The sequence below is a fragment of the Pelobates fuscus genome, chromosome 4 (genome assembly GCF_036172605.1).
Source record: "Pelobates fuscus isolate aPelFus1 chromosome 4, aPelFus1.pri, whole genome shotgun sequence".
Classification (NCBI taxonomy): Eukaryota; Metazoa; Chordata; class Amphibia; order Anura; family Pelobatidae; genus Pelobates; species Pelobates fuscus.
In genome coordinates, this window is record NC_086320.1 from 382,710,156 (window position 1) to 382,727,463 (window position 17,308).

The window sequence follows — 17,308 nt, forward strand, 5'->3', positions numbered from 1 at the left end:
GGACAGGAGTTTTGTGGTTCCATGTGTTCTCCCTTTCATCCTAGAGGTTTGATGGTAGGGCAGACTGTGCTCCTCTGAGAATTGCCCCGGCGGGGCTCCCGAGACGTTTTAACAAACAGGTACGTCAAGAGGTTTTCGCAGAATAAAGCCTAGGACAGGCTGAAACAATGATCTGCACATCTCCTATGCAGACATTTTGAAAGGGATCCTATTGTGCCAGGACTATAGGCTCCTGGAGAGCCCGCTTCCCCCCCCCACCCTCGGGATCCCCCTTCAGCCGCTTACCTGAATCCAGTGCGGATATCCCTCGGCGCGTGAGGACGTCCAGTGTCAGATAACAGACCAATTGTCAGTTTGGATACAGGAAGCCCTCTAGTGGCTGTCTGTTAGACCCCCACAGAGGGCAGACTTAGAGCTGCAATTTAAACATTAGTTTCTCTGGAACCGCAATGTTTTACAGCACCCAGACCACTTCAATGAGCTGAAGTGGTCTGGGTGCCTACAGTGTCCCTTTAATAAACACTTCCTGAAAAGGAATTGTGTTATTCTAGGTTCCTTTATTGCACATTCTGTTTAATCACTGCTTAATTCTGTTATTTAGGAGTTAAATCACTTTTGTTTCTGTTTATGCTGCCCCCACCACGCCTCCCCTGGCTGTGACGGACAGACTGCATGGGAAAAAAATGGTTTCATTTTCAATCAGATGTTAACTTACTTTAAAAGTTTATCTCCTGCTCCTTAAATTGAACTTTAATGACACACAGGAGGCTCCTGTAGGGTCTAGAAAGCTATTAACAGAGTAGGAGATAAGAAATTCTAAATTAAACAGAATCTGTAATAAAGGAAGTGTAAACATTAGATCTATCTTTACAGGAAGCGTTTAGGAAGACTAAGTCACATGCAGGGAGGTGTGGCTCGGGCTGTATAAACAAAGTGATTAAATGCCTAAATGGCAGAAAATTGAGTAAGACTGCAGGGGCGTGATCTATACACCAAAACAGCTTCATTAAGCTAAAATTGTTTTGGTAATTCTATTGTCACTTTAAGGGCTAACAATCTGTGAATGTCCAGGACAGGGGGCAGTAATTACAAACCCCTAAATTAATGTGGAGGGAGCACAAGGCCAGCCACAGTTTAGTGCTTTACAGATGTGATGGGCAATCTCTTCGTAATAAAATTGACAGATATCTGAATAGATCCAAAGCCACCACAAAAAGGAGAGACCCAGGAACTCACAGCAAGAACTCCAGCGCATTGCAAGCACAAAACCCAAAACAATGGTGTCAGTAGAGGTATAACGGCAAGAGGGCATTGTTAGCCTTTAAATTACAGCTTTTAGCTTTTTTTTATTGCCAGCAATGGAAGCTCTTAACGCAATCAATCCCCAGCCCCTTCCTACCATTCCCAGTCACTGCAGCCATAGCATCTAGCACTGTATCGGCCACTAATCTGCATTCTCAGCCATTATAGGATTTCATACAATCACCACAGCTTCCCTGCACTGGATTCAAAAACATCCACTCCTGACCCTACTCTCATTGCCCTCCTCCTCTCCCTGCACTGCACCTGCTCACCCTCCTCCTCCTCCTCCTCTCCCTGCACTGCTCCAGCTCACCCTCCTCCTCCTCTCCCTGCACTGCTCCAGCTCACCCTCCTCCTCCTCTCCCTGCACTGCTCCAGCTCACCCTCCTCGTTCTCTCTCTGCACTGTACTTGCTCACAATCACTCTCCTACGCTCCCTGCACTACACCTGCCCCCCCCCCCACTCGTCCTCTCCCTGCACTGCTCCAGCTCACCCTCCTCCTCCTCCTCTCCCTGCACTGCACCTGTTCCCGTTCCCGTTCACTCTCCTCTCACATTATTTTATTGACTACTAAACAGTGAATTGTTTTAACATGATAAGTTGCAAAACCTAGGCCTGAATTATTATTTTTGCTTAAGGGGACACTACAGTCACCTGAACAACTTCAGCTTAATGAGGTTGTTCAGGTGAGAACTATAGCTCCCTGCAGCCTCTCATGTAAACACTGTATTTTCTGAGAAAATACAGTGTTTACATTGAAAGCTAGGAACACCTCCAGTTGCATTCACTCAGAGTGAACCAGAGGGACTTCTGGGTTGATGGAGGCATAATATGCCGCCATCCACTCAGATCTGCTGTCAGCAGAGCACAGGGCAGCAGTGCGCACAGCATCCTGTGATTCAGTATCTCCTCCCTCTGCATGCAGACACTGAACTTTCCTCATAGAGATTCATCGATTCAATTCATCTCTATGAGGAGATGCTGATTGGCCAGGGCTGCGTTTGAATCATGCTGGCTCTGCCCCTGATCTGCCTCTTTGTCAGTCTCAGCCAATATTATGGGGAAGCACTGTGATTGGATCAGGCACCCCCTTCTGATGATGTCAGCAGACAGCTTGTTTTTCTGAGTCTAACAACATGCAGAGTTACAGCGTCTGGCTTGAATACAGTAAGATTTTGCTATATTTATGGAGGCATGAGGGGCCCAGGGGGGCTAGATGGTGGTGTTAACACTATAGGGTCAGGAATACATGTTTGTGTTCCTGACCCTATAGTGATCTTTTAATTCTGTTTGACAATTCATGGCTTGGTAGATCAGTATTTATTTTTTCACAGATCACAGTATGAGACCAGTCTTTAAATAAGCTCATGTTGTCCACAGCTACAATGGAATATTTTACTGAATTAGGAAACGATCAAGAGCCCAGGGAGTAACAGTAAAGTGATTTTAGTCAGTGAGCTCAACCATCTGAATTAGAAAAATAAAAAAATACATTCAAAACAAAACACGTCTACTGATGCTGGTCAAGTGATTACCACAGAAAACCAGTCCAGTCACTTAGTAACGATGGCAGGGCTGATAGGCAGAGCATGTTCTGCCTGAGGGCAGGATCTGATCCGCCGCACTTTGGTAGAAACCGTAAATTCTAAAAAAAGACGTCTGAGCAAACAGACTGTTTAAAATATTTCTGTGGCCAAGTCACTGCTTGAGCACTAAAATATACTGCAACTACAAGAGAAGCAAAAATTGGAAAAACACAAAACAAGCCTAGAGGACGGACAGCTAACCTTTAGCACACCAGGTGTCTGTGGACTTCATCCCCCTCGTAAAGCCCCCTAATTTTGCATTTCGTGGTTTAAAGTCCGTCTCAATACCCTATCTGAACCAAGCTATACTTAGCAAGCACAGTCGCTGAGCTGCATTTTGGTGGCATATTCCCGTTTTATATAGCTGCACACGGACTTGGCTCCCTAAAATCCACATATTAACCCTTTACAGACCGGTTACCTCGCTGACACCACTTATTTTGTTAAAGCGCAAGCAGAACAAGTTATTAAAAGCAAAGAAAAAGAGCAGCAGGTGGATGGAGAGATCAAGCACGCAATGCGCTATGGTATACCTTCCCGATATCGATCTCGGTGAGCAACTGAGTGGTGAGATCACTTCCACTCTCCACACTCCTGTGACTAGCGCTCAGGTAAAGCTGTGGGGTTACAGAGGTTAATTAAGGCACAAGGTATGCAAGACACAGGGGTTTATTCAGGGAATCGGGGTGAACGGATTAGGAAAGGGAGCAGATTTATTGTGGATATTTTATCTTAAATGCAGCAATTTCCTCGTCAGTTCACCACAATATGCAATTTATTGAATAAACCCCACAAGGTTAATAACACAGAGGCAATGGACGGTGCGTCAAACAACCAGAAACACTTTGGATGGTGAAAAATAATGCGTTCTTTAAATCTTTATTTATACTCGTATAAAACTTATCAAACAAATGTCATATTTCCACTTTTTGAATACTTAGGATGCCATTGCAAACAAGACAAGAAATACCAATTATACACACCGAACTGTGCAGGAAAATTTATCATCCAAGATTACAGATAAATAAAAAATAAATAAAGATTTGTTCTTTTTATATATACACATTTTGATGAAGTTTTTGGCCACACCTGTCACGGTGATGAATTCTTACAATTTGGCTATATTCGTTATCACTTTTAATGCCCATGGCAACACACCAACATTCCTATTTCAATGCAAACTCCCCAATATGACACTTCTAATTAGCGCTAGACAAGTGACGGCTAACTGGCTCTGCAGAAGGTTTCAAACTACATTTCCCAAGATGCCCACCCACACTGAGAGGTTGACAGAGCTTCATGGGAAAGAAGTTCAGGAACCTCTGCCGTACCAGAGCACCTACTGAAGTGAAACGTTGTGGGTTTTAAAGCATTACCTTGACAGGACACAGACTGAAAGGCATTTAGGAGCAGCGTCACGGAGATCACTTATGACCTTTACAGACTGAAGAAGAAATGAACCGGAGTCATTTTTCTGGCAGTCTGAATAAAATAAAGTACAGAAAGTGAGGTGTCCATAGTGTACCTGAGGGTAAATAAGGATTTAATCCAGGAAATGGGTGCAAAGTAATTCTTCCTACGTATGTCTGGGATAGAATGGGTTAAGGCGGATACGACAGATTAGATCGGGGCGTCATATCCCCACTGTGAGGGCACCCCAACCTAATATTACCTGCAACATGTAACATGTGGAGGGATTCACCACACAAACAGCACTGATCGTCTAGGGGAGTAAGCTCTAATTATTGGGTCTAAAGAGAAAGCCCCCAAAACTCCAGAAAACTTCATCACATTTTATCCATAACTAAGCGTGAAGGATTTAGCCTGGTCTGGCAGAAAAACAGATAGCTGGTAAATAAGACATTTTTTATGGAACTTTCTGCACCAACTAAGCATAAAACCCCCCCCCCCAAAAAAAAACATATTGCTGAGTGCAGGGAAAGGTTAAAGGTCAGCCAATGAGCCTCCGATACGAAGGAAGACCCATCTCAGAGCTGGGGGGGGCTAAACGTACCTTACTGTTCTGAATTAGTCGGATGATGTGTTCAAAGCAGTTATTACTCAGAAATATTGCTTGTAAGACGGGTCTATCAGCACAGTTTAACATTTCTGGAATTGCCCCTAAAAGAGAGCGGCAACGGATCGGTCAAATATTGTATCATCATCCGGGTCCATCCACCAATTAGGCACCAGGCCAGGTACATAGTTCATCACCCATCAGCTTATTATTGCTTCCCCTACACAGCACCAAGTATACAGTGCAGCATCTCCATCAGCTTATTATTGTACCTCCCTCTACTGTACTGTAACCTGTAAAGTGCTGAGTACACATGTTAGCGCTATATAAATATAATAAACATACACTGCATACCTACTGCACTTACTGTACCTCCCTCTACTGTAATGTAACCTGTAAAGTGCTGAGTAAACCTGTTAGTGCTATATAAATATAATATACATACACTGTATACCTACTGCACTTACTGTACCTCCCTCTACTGTAATGTAACCTGTAAAGAGCTGAGTACACCTGTTAGCGCTATATAAATATAATATACATACACTGTATACCTACTGCACTTACTGTACCTCCCTCTACTGTAATGTAACCTGTAAAGAGCTGAGTACACCTGTTAGCGCTATATAAATATAATATACATACACTGTATACCTACTGCCCTTACTGTACCTCCCTCTACTGTAATGTGAGCGGTAAAGTACTAAGTACACTGTTATGTAAGAGACTTACTGAGCATGCTGATCCGCAAGGTGAGCAATCCTTCATCCCAGTGTGAGTCCGACGAGCTCTCTGTTGAAGACAATGGGCGGTCTGAGTTAAGAACCTTGAAGTAGCTGTCCAGGATGGGCCGGATCTCCACCTGTCTCTGGTTCGGACTGCTCCCATGCAGAATATGGATCATGGATATGAGGCACGCCAAGGATAGCTGTAATATTCGTACATTCCTCCCATCCCTGCGTGCGCACCAAGTCCGCAAGACCAGCATGAGGACCTCCACCGACGTGGGGGTGATGAGAAGGAGAGCATTTTCCTGTGATAAAAACACAAAATAAACATTGAAAGAAAATAATAAAGCAAGTTGAGAAAATACCTTTTATTGAACAATGCATTGCTGACCGAGACGGACCAACAGCCCTGTATTAGTGAGACAGAACATGAATCTATCGTTCTGAACGTTGATTTATTGGACATCACAAACATTATAGGAGGAAGGAAAAGAAAATCATGAGAATCAGACAGTCCGGCCATGTCAGATCATAGAGAGATATAAACAGAGAGAGGTAGGAATTCCCTCAATAATAATATATATCTTATAATAAAACTACCAATCTCTGCTGGGAATTCCTAAAGACGAGCTATTAGGAATACTGCTCACAAAGAACAGAGCCAGAATTAGTCCCAGTAAACCCAACGGATGCTTACAATAAACTTTCAGTTCTGCAGTTCTCCATTGGATAGTGAACTAGCGGGTACCCTTAGAAACACCCAGCAATTCTCTTTAAATAACACTGCAGGATCTGAGAGAGATGTAGAGATATTTAATCCAGCTGATAAGAGACTGGTGAATTACCTTCTGATGTTTATGGATTGCAGAGTGGCTCTGTGTAACAGGTTAATATATAAAGGAACGTGCATGTTTGGGCAGATGGAGATGGTGTACAGCCATGTATGAATACATGTGGTCTCGTCATTGGAAAGCCACAGACTGGAAGAGTACAGACTGTAATATAAATAACAGACTGATCCCACACTAAGCCACTTTCCAAAGGATTCCAAACGCCAGCCAATCCTGCTCACCTTCGAGGCGCTGATAACCGCTCCGCACAGGTGGACGAGTCGCAGCTGGACCAGCTCAGGGAGATGATCTCCATCATGGAAAATGTCTATGGGAGAGGAGAGGTTTACATCGATCAAAGCACAGGGCCCGACAGCCCCAACCGGGGGCCACACGTTTATCACCAAGCAGATACAGTGAAAAAGATTGACATACAGTAGGTTGGTGTACTACCACTAACAAAACCCAGAAATAATCAGGCACCAAATATCTTTACACTCTACTTGTGTTAATTTAGTTGAATATTTACATGACAGATATATTCGGGTCAGTAACGTTTGTATATTTATTTATTAATATACACTGTATGCAGCATACAATCTGTTGAAGCAAATCTTTCAAATGATTTATCTGCAGTCATCATAAAATTTTTGGTAGATAAATCATTTGGAAGTTGTTTCTAACGGATTGTGATCATTTGAAAAATGTATCCAAAATATTAAAATCGAGGCCCTGGTTACTCAATCCCTCATTTTTCAAGTCAATTATGAGCCCATCACAATGCTGAGCTTAATGTTTGTATTTATTATCGCCATTTATATACCGCCAACAGATTCGGTGGCGCTTTACAATATTATGAGTGGGGGGATTTAACTATAAATAGGATGACAATAAACGTCAATACTCTGTGCCGGGTAATACGGAGTACGAATAGTAGGATGATCGAGCTGGGAACTCCCATCACATAAATACACTGCATTCTATTATTATAACATAGGGAATGCTGATATTCTGGGTTTTAGCAACGATGGGACATGTGGTAATTTTACAGCCATAGCTGCAAACTTTAGACTAACAAGGTGGTTTAGTAAAGTGACAATTCAGAGTCAGAAATCAAAGTGAATTTCAAGTTTAAGACCTAAGTTGCCGAACTGGAAAAATTCTCCCAGTCAGCTGTGCTTCCAGTTTGGCAACTTTGGCCTTAAACTTGAAATTCCCTTTGATTTCTGACAATTCTCACGTTAGTAAATAACCCTGTAAGTAGCCACGCTATTTCCCAGTTCTGCACGTTCTTGCTTACATTTTGCAAATTGCTTTTCATACCACGAGATCGTAAATAAACCGCTCGTTTTATAATACAGGTCTAGCTTAGAGACTGTCATTAATCAATATTAATGTGTGCTGCAGCACACAAACAGAACCAAGAGGTTAATGAGGACTGTGCTCAAAAGAGCTTACACTCTAAATATTAGGACGACTTTGTTAAATAGGTGGAACCCATTCTACCTTGAAGAAAGGCGCAGAAGTCCGGAGGTAAAGCAGCCGGTGCAAATTTATATTTGCTTTTCTCTTTTGCGCTGACAATTTCACTAAAAAAGAAGAGAATGAAAAATATAACAGATTTCCATGGCTTTAGGAGACTGGCTGTCCGAGTAACAGAAAGCAGTATTAAAGACGTCTCCGCTGCCAGAGGTTAGTTATTTCAGTCGTTAATTATGAAGAGGAAGACAAGAGAGGAATTTCTCAGTTTAAACAATATGAAGCTGGATCACAAGCAGAAAGGTCAGTATTAGTGCAAAGCGTGTGGAATTACTGATAGGGGATAAGTAAATATATAGAGAGAGAGAGACCGCTGCCAATGGGAGAAAGTAAAAGAGGGCATTTTATCGCATCTTGCTGCATTTTAGCTCAGAAGTGAAACTAATATCTCATGCCTTTACCTTGGTACAAGAGCACTCCCTCCCTGGTGTTTATTGGATCACCATAAACCACCGTTTTGTTACAGTTGTGGTGGTGAGACTCCTATCAGTCATTCTACCTGTGTTACCAACGGGACGGATTAAGCGTTTTGTTCTTTCGTTCATTTTGTTTCGGAATTATGTGAAAAAGCAAACCTAGGTGGGAGCTTCTATTTATGGGGACACGCTACGTTAATTCAATATTTCTGGGGATCTATGCTGAATATTATGGGCAAAGGGTCCCCTGGGCACACAGGGGAAATAAAATTAGAACTTGCGGTAAAATGATCTGTGATTCGTGTACAGTGCGTTATCATAATGTGTGATGTAAAGCTAGCTGGGTGTACCAGAGACAGCTGTTAGCCATGTGGCTAAATGTCTCCTTGTTTGGCCAAGATGGTGTAGAGATGCATTGTGGGTACAATAGATCAGGTGGGCCCAGCAGAGAATTCAGACATTTCCAGAACAAGCCAGACATTGCAGTCTCTATATCAATGGGCAGAATTTGGGTATATTAATAATAAACAATAATTATTGTCTCCTAAATGGCGCTCTCATTTGTTCTAAATTTTAAACTGTTTGCTTGTTCACTGTTCCACACGCTTTCTCAGCAAAACCCCAAATATTCTAAAATAAATCCGAAACAGCAATACAGAACATGTATTGGGGTGTTTCCAAATGACAGCTGCAGAGACACGAGCCGAGCTAAATTACTGCAGCCTGACTGCAAGGCCATAATCTAACCACTGGCAGCAGTTTGGGCAGAGAGTCTCGGGCTAGTGAAGCTGGAGATTTCTCCTTCCAACCAGCCACCTGTCCTCCGAGCAGCACAGCCGATGAACCATCGGAGAGTAAGTACCAGTGCACACCGGTGGGGGGATTCCAGAGAGACGATTATTAAATCCTCTGCTGTCAATCCAAGTATTTAATGATCCTCCATTACTCACCCCCCTAGCTGTCTCCTCCATGTCTGATACGGGTCAAAGAGACATTCACACAGGTTCAAGGCGTAGATTGCAACTTTCTGGATCAGTGACTGCAAATCCCGAGAATCCTCCGGAGCAGGATGTTTTAACTGGAAGCAGAAATACAATCATTGTAACGAAAAATAGCTCAGTCGCTTCTACCATGGCTAAAAGAAAGTCAAAAAGCCAAAAGGCCGCTCTGGAAGGTTCGGACAAGATGAAGGGTTCCATGAGAATACAGGCCAATGGATACATTGTATTGTGTGGGAGAAAGATTTGGGAGGTATTCGGAAAGGTGTTAATATTTACCCACATAACTCAACGCTCACCTTCACAGCAGACGTAGTTAGGAGAAGGAGAACCTCACTAACAAAGAAAGGGGTTCCTTCTTTCTCTACGTTCTCCAAATTCCTGCAAACAAAACAAAAAAACAGCGACAATGTGTAAATATCAGCAAATCAACAGATTTTGCCTTTAATATACGATACAATATATAATATAGGAACCATCACAGTCAGCTGATGTTAAACTGGCTCGCAGCAAGGCCCAAACACGGTAAATACTGGCTGAAATCCTTTGGCTGTTTAAGTTGTCTGTGTGTATAAAACACAGAATGTTATGGAGAATAAAGATGACTTGGTTTTTTTCTAACTTATCTCATTCATCAAAAGTCGAGCAGTATTTTCCATGGCTTTGCTATCACAACAGAATGAGTCAGACTACATACAAACATTCTACAAAATAAAAGGTTTTTATTTTTCACACATTCTGCCTCGGCATTTTCCTCAAACTTCTTCAAATAATGTCTCCTCTCACAAGCAGAGAGGTAGAATCCCCCATCTCGTAAAACATTATCCAACCTCCCTCAGCTGGGTGGCTTCAGCTCCTCAAAGTTAGATCCAGTATCTCCACCCATGAGGAATACTTAAGGCTCTTCATATAACAAAGCCGTCCAATCAGCTTCTTCCCTACAGGTCTTTTGGCTCCTCCCACAGTGCACACTACTCACATGGTATAGATATGACCTGCTACACTCGTCATTAAGCGTAACTAAAACCAAGTCACATAACTACACTCCAAACATGCAGCACACACCGTAAGGCCCTGTCAACTGGGGGAAGCGGGCGGCTGAGCACTACAACATAGTTTTTAAAGACAGTAAAATTTCAGGACATCATTTGCAACAGTATCAAATAAAAGGGGAATTCCGCCATCTGGTTTTCAAATCAACATGGGCCTTTCCTAAGGGAATCCCCCATAACCGATAATCAATGATTGCAAATGTAAGACTTGGGAGCAACATTATGTCATCCTACGAAGCTGGCACCTTGCATGGCTAATAGTTGGCACAGCTAGTACTGGGTAAGGCTGCGAACTGGCATGACTAGTACTCAGCAAATCATGTACTGGCATTGTCAATGCCCAGAAAATCATGTACTGGCTACTGCTGGGACCTGGCATGACTGGTACCCAGCCAATCATGTAGTGGCTACTGCTGGGACCTGGCATGACTGGTACCCAGCAAATCATGTACTGGCTACTGCTGGGACCTGGCATGGCTAGTAACCAGCCAATCATGTACTGGCTACTGATGGAACCAGGCATGTCTGGTACCCAGCCAATCATGTACTGGCTACTGCTGGGACCTGGCATGGCTAGCAATCAGCCAATCATGTACTGGCTACTGCTGGGACCTGGCATGGCTAGTAACCAGCCAATCATGTACTGGCTACTGCTGGGACCTGGCATGACTGGTACCCAGCCAATCATGTACTGGCTACTGCTGGGACTTGGCATGGCTAGTAACCAGCCAATCATGTACTGGCTACTGCTGGGACCTGGCATGGCTAGTAACCAGCCAATCATGTACTGGCTACTGCTGGGACCTGGCATGGCTAGTAACCAGCCAATCATGTACTGGCTACTGCTGGGACCTGGCATGGCTAGTAACCAGCCAATCATGTAGTGGCTACCGCTGGGACCTGGCATGACTGGTACCCAGCAAATCATGTACTGGCTACTGCTGGGACCTGGCATGACTGGTACCCAGCAAATCATGTACTGGCTACTGCTGGGACCTGGCATGACTGGTACCTAGCAAATCATGTACTGGCTACTGCTGGGACCTGGCATGTCTGGTACCCAGCCAATCATGTATTGGGTAATGCTGGGATCTGGCATGGCTAGTAACCAGCCAATCATGTACTGGCTACTGCTGGGACCTGGCATGACCGGTACCCAGCAAATCCTGTACTGGTTACTGCTGGGACCTGGCATGACTGGTACCCAGCCAATCATGTACTGGCTACTGCTGGGACCTGGCATGACTGGTACCCAGCAAATCATGTACTGGCTACTGCTGGGACCTGGCATGACTGGTACCTAGCAAATCATGTACTGGCTACTGCTGGGACCTGGCATGACTGGTACCCAGCAAATCATGTACTGGCTACTGCTGGGACCTGGCATGGCTAGTAACCAGCCAATCATGTAGTGGCTACTGCTGGAACCAGGCATGGCTAGTAACCAGCCAATCATGTATTGGGTAATGCTGGGATCTGGCATGGCTGGCACCCAGCAAATCATGTACTGGCTACTGCTGGAACCTGGCATGGCTTGTACCCAGCCAATCATGTACTGGCTACTGCTGGGACCTGGCATGGCTTGTACCCAGCCAATCATGTACTGGCTACTGCTGGGACCTGGCATGGCTAGTAACCAGCCAATCATGTACTGGCTACTGCTGGGACCTGGCATGGCTAGTAACCAGCCAATCATGTACTGGCTACTGCTGGGACCTGGCATGACTGGTACCCAGCAAATCATGTACTGGCTACTGCTGGGACCTGGCATGGCTAGTAACCAGCCAATCATGTAGTGGCTACTGCTGGAACCAGGCATGGCTAGTAACCAGCCAATCATGTATTGGGTAATGCTGGGATCTGGCATGGCTGGCACCCAGCAAATCATGTACTGGCTACTGCTGGGACCTGGCATGGCTTGTACCCAGCCAATCATGTACTGGCTACTGCTGGGACCTGGCATGGCTAGTAACCAGCCAATCATGTACTGGCTACTGCTGGGACCTGGCATGGCTAGTAACCAGCCAATCATGTACTGGCTACTGCTGGGACCTGGCATGACTGGTACCCAGCAAATCATGTACTGGCTACTGCTGGGACCTGGCATGGCTAGTAACCAGCCAATCATGTAGTGGCTACTGCTGGAACCAGGCATGGCTAGTAACCAGCCAATCATGTACTGGCTACTGCTGGGACCTGGCATGGCTAGTAACCAGCCAATCATGTACTGGCTACTGCTGGGACCTGGCATGGCTAGTAACCAGCCAATCATGTAGTGGCTACTGCTGGGACCTGGCATGACTGGTACCCAGCCAATCATGTACTGGCTACTGCTGGGACCTGGCATGGCTAGTAACCAGCCAATCATGTACTGGCTACTGCTGGGACCTGGCATGACTGGTACCTAGCAAATCATGTACTGGCTACTGCTGGGACATGGCATGACTGGTACCCAGCCAATCATGTACTGGCTACTGCTGGAACCTGGCATGGCTGGTACCCAGCCAATCATGTACTGGCTACTGCTGGGACCTGGCATGACTGGTACCCAGCAAATCATGTACTGGCTACTGCTGGGATCTGGCATGGCTGGCACCCAGCAAATCATGTACTGGCTACTGCTGGAACCTGGCATGGCTAGTAACCAGCCAATCATGTAGTGGCTACTGCTGGGACCTGGCATGGCTGGTACCAAGCCAATCATGTACTGGCTACTGCTGGAACCAGGCATGACTGGTACCCAGCCAATCATGTACTGGCTACTGCTGGGACTTGGCATGGCTAGTAACCAGCCAATCATGTACTGGCTACTGCTGGGACCTGGCATGGCTAGTAACCAGCCAATCATGTACTGGCTACTGCTGGGACCTGGCATGGCTAGTAACCAGCCAATCATGTACTGGCTACTGCTGGGACCTGGCATGGCTAGTAACCAGCCAATCATGTAGTGGCTACCGCTGGGACCTGGCATGACTGGTACCCAGCAAATCATGTACTGGCTACTGCTGGGACCTGGCATGACTGGTACCCAGCAAATCATGTACTGGCTACTGCTGGGACCTGGCATGACTGGTACCTAGCAAATCATGTACTGGCTACTGCTGGGACCTGGCATGTCTGGTACCCAGCCAATCATGTATTGGGTAATGCTGGGATCTGGCATGGCTAGTAACCAGCCAATCATGTACTGGCTACTGCTGGGACCTGGCATGACCGGTACCCAGCAAATCCTGTACTGGTTACTGCTGGGACCTGGCATGACTGGTACCCAGCCAATCATGTACTGGCTACTGCTGGGACCTGGCATGACTGGTACCCAGCAAATCATGTACTGGCTACTGCTGGGACCTGGCATGACTGGTACCTAGCAAATCATGTACTGGCTACTGCTGGGACCTGGCATGACTGGTACCCAGCAAATCATGTACTGGCTACTGCTGGGACCTGGCATGGCTAGTAACCAGCCAATCATGTAGTGGCTACTGCTGGAACCAGGCATGGCTAGTAACCAGCCAATCATGTATTGGGTAATGCTGGGATCTGGCATGGCTGGCACCCAGCAAATCATGTACTGGCTACTGCTGGAACCTGGCATGGCTTGTACCCAGCCAATCATGTACTGGCTACTGCTGGGACCTGGCATGGCTTGTACCCAGCCAATCATGTACTGGCTACTGCTGGGACCTGGCATGGCTAGTAACCAGCCAATCATGTACTGGCTACTGCTGGGACCTGGCATGGCTAGTAACCAGCCAATCATGTACTGGCTACTGCTGGGACCTGGCATGACTGGTACCCAGCAAATCATGTACTGGCTACTGCTGGGACCTGGCATGGCTAGTAACCAGCCAATCATGTAGTGGCTACTGCTGGAACCAGGCATGGCTAGTAACCAGCCAATCATGTATTGGGTAATGCTGGGATCTGGCATGGCTGGCACCCAGCAAATCATGTACTGGCTACTGCTGGGACCTGGCATGGCTTGTACCCAGCCAATCATGTACTGGCTACTGCTGGGACCTGGCATGGCTAGTAACCAGCCAATCATGTACTGGCTACTGCTGGGACCTGGCATGGCTAGTAACCAGCCAATCATGTACTGGCTACTGCTGGGACCTGGCATGACTGGTACCCAGCAAATCATGTACTGGCTACTGCTGGGACCTGGCATGGCTAGTAACCAGCCAATCATGTAGTGGCTACTGCTGGAACCAGGCATGGCTAGTAACCAGCCAATCATGTACTGGCTACTGCTGGGACCTGGCATGGCTAGTAACCAGCCAATCATGTACTGGCTACTGCTGGGACCTGGCATGGCTAGTAACCAGCCAATCATGTAGTGGCTACTGCTGGGACCTGGCATGACTGGTACCCAGCCAATCATGTACTGGCTACTGCTGGGACCTGGCATGGCTAGTAACCAGCCAATCATGTACTGGCTACTGCTGGGACCTGGCATGACTGGTACCTAGCAAATCATGTACTGGCTACTGCTGGGACATGGCATGACTGGTACCCAGCCAATCATGTACTGGCTACTGCTGGAACCTGGCATGGCTGGTACCCAGCCAATCATGTACTGGCTACTGCTGGGACCTGGCATGACTGGTACCCAGCAAATCATGTACTGGCTACTGCTGGGATCTGGCATGGCTGGCACCCAGCAAATCATGTACTGGCTACTGCTGGAACCTGGCATGGCTAGTAACCAGCCAATCATGTAGTGGCTACTGCTGGGACCTGGCATGGCTGGTACCAAGCCAATCATGTACTGGCTACTGCTGGAACCAGGCATGGCTAGTAACCAGCCAATCATGTATTGGGTAATGCTGGGATCTGGCATGGCTGGCACCCAGCAAATCATGTACTGGCTACTGCTGGGACATGGCAGGACTAGTACCCAGCAAATCATGTACTGGGTATTGGTAGGACCTGGCATGGCTGGCACTGTCATTACACGGCACAGCTGGCACTGGGTATTGGTGGGACCTGGCATGGCTGGCACTGGGTATTGGTGGGACCTGGCATGGCTGGCACTGGGTATTGGTAGTTCCTGGCATGGCTGGCACTGGGTATTGGTAGGACCTGGCATGGCTGGCACTGGGTATTGGTAGGACCTGGCATGGCTGGCACTGGGTATTGGTAGGACCTGGCATGGCTGGCACTGGGTATTGGTAGTTCCTGGCATGGCTGGCACTGGGTATTGGTAGGACCTGGCATGGCTGGCACTGGGTATTGGTAGTTCCTGGCATGGCTGGCACTGGGTATTGGTAGTTCCTGGCATGGCTGGCACTGGGTATTGGTAGTTCCTGGCATGGCTGGCACTGCCATTACAAGGCACAGCTGGCACTAGGTATAACTAATTCAGTGCTGAAGACAGGAAAGTATTAAACGGAAAGGAAAAAAGAGAGCGGTTTTAAGGTTATCCATTATTTAATGGGTTTCATTTTAAAGGGTCAGTAATACAGAGATGAGAGGCTTTTATACAAAAAACAGGAACGAGAAATTAAATTCTCTGTAAAAGTGATGTAAATTGCTTAAAGCAGCAAGGGGATGGAAGACAGAATACATTGATTGTAAAAATATTCCGATTCAATGAATCAATCACAACTAGATTGCCAGACAGCTCGAACGATCAGGAAGTAATCTGCACTCGAAGTTTCAGTTTGTACAAAACAAAGCCATTCTACGTCTGTCCCCTTATAATTGCACTGTTCATCCCCCTCTCCACCCCTAGTGTCTATTATCTAAAAATAAAACACATGGGTTCTTTCCGCCTGTGGTTAATGAAACTCATTTCTCTCTTTATTTAGGGGACACACACCATGGGTCCCTTTAAGGAGACAAGTCAAGACATGGGGGGTTTTACATGAATTATTTTTGTTAATGTTTCAGTGGTTTAAAAAAAAAAAAAAAATCACAATTTACAAATGCAGTTAATGCCGTTAATGTAACATATCTGCCACATTCCCCTGACCTCGAGATCACAGCTTGTTCAGTGGAAATCCTTTTGTATTTTTATTTTTTTGAATCCAGAAGCCGTGACATGTTAAGCTTTCCGGTGTCCCCTATCTGCCCACCATATTAAACCCCAGGGCATTTTAAGTGAAATTACAGAAAAACAAAACAGGATGACGGGTCACCTGAACCCACCTATGAAGTTCATTCATTCTGCAGAAATCAAGACAACAAAACAAAAGAGAAAGTATCGCTGCACTTAATGGAGCGCAGATCAAATAGTAATATGACCAGTGACGGAATGATACAATTACTGGATAATAATAAAAGTCTCAGTATGGACTGTAGGGGACCACGAGTAACCCGGCCGGTTACCTCCGCTAATTCCTTCCCTCAGCCACTCTGGAACCCTTAAACCAAGCAGGCATCCCTTTCCCCCTGTAACCGGACGACACACAGTTCTGGAAGTACAACTCTACTGAGGTTTATTGAAACACACACGACTTTTACGTCAGGTCTCCTACATGGGGTTTTCAATACAAGATAACAGGGATTTCAATCCCAAGATCCTCTACATAAAAATATACGATATTATGAGACACTCCAAAAATACAATTTTCAAAATGGGCCAATTTGAATGTGAAAGGGGGCAGACGGTTTACAACATGGATTAATCCTTTGATTAATCAAAGGCTCTGCAACGTGTGAAATTCTTCACTTGAGATGCCTGGATGTCTAGTTCCAATGTAAACTAACTGCCTTCAGCCATATGGCCTGTACCTCCTAATTGAGGAGTTAATTTCTCTGAAATGTTAATGATCATTAGCCTTCCAGAATTACATTGTAGGATAGCATTCCATATCCCAGTATGCTCTGCATTA

The 17,308-nt window shown here is 45.7% G+C and overlaps 1 protein-coding gene across 7 annotated transcripts in view; it reads right to left on the reverse strand.

The window, feature by feature from the left end:
• Positions 1–17,308, reverse strand: part of NBEAL2 (neurobeachin like 2) — a 134,789-nt gene that overhangs the window by 47,723 nt on the left and 69,758 nt on the right. For 5 of the 7 annotated variants that reach the window (XM_063452839.1, XM_063452840.1, XM_063452836.1 and 2 more), the window contains 7 exons: positions 9,717–9,798; positions 9,370–9,497; positions 7,971–8,053; positions 6,707–6,792; positions 5,639–5,939; positions 4,904–5,010; positions 3,423–3,506 (listed from right to left, as the gene is read on the reverse strand). In XM_063452839.1, coding sequence (XP_063308909.1) covers positions 3,423–3,506; positions 4,904–5,010; positions 5,639–5,939; positions 6,707–6,792; positions 7,971–8,053; positions 9,370–9,497; positions 9,717–9,798 — 871 coding nt within the window. The remainder of the gene's footprint in view (positions 1–3,422; positions 3,507–4,903; positions 5,011–5,638; positions 5,940–6,706; positions 6,793–7,970; positions 8,054–9,369; positions 9,498–9,716; positions 9,799–17,308) is intronic. The other 2 variants (XM_063452841.1, XM_063452837.1) reach the window with 1 other exon arrangement.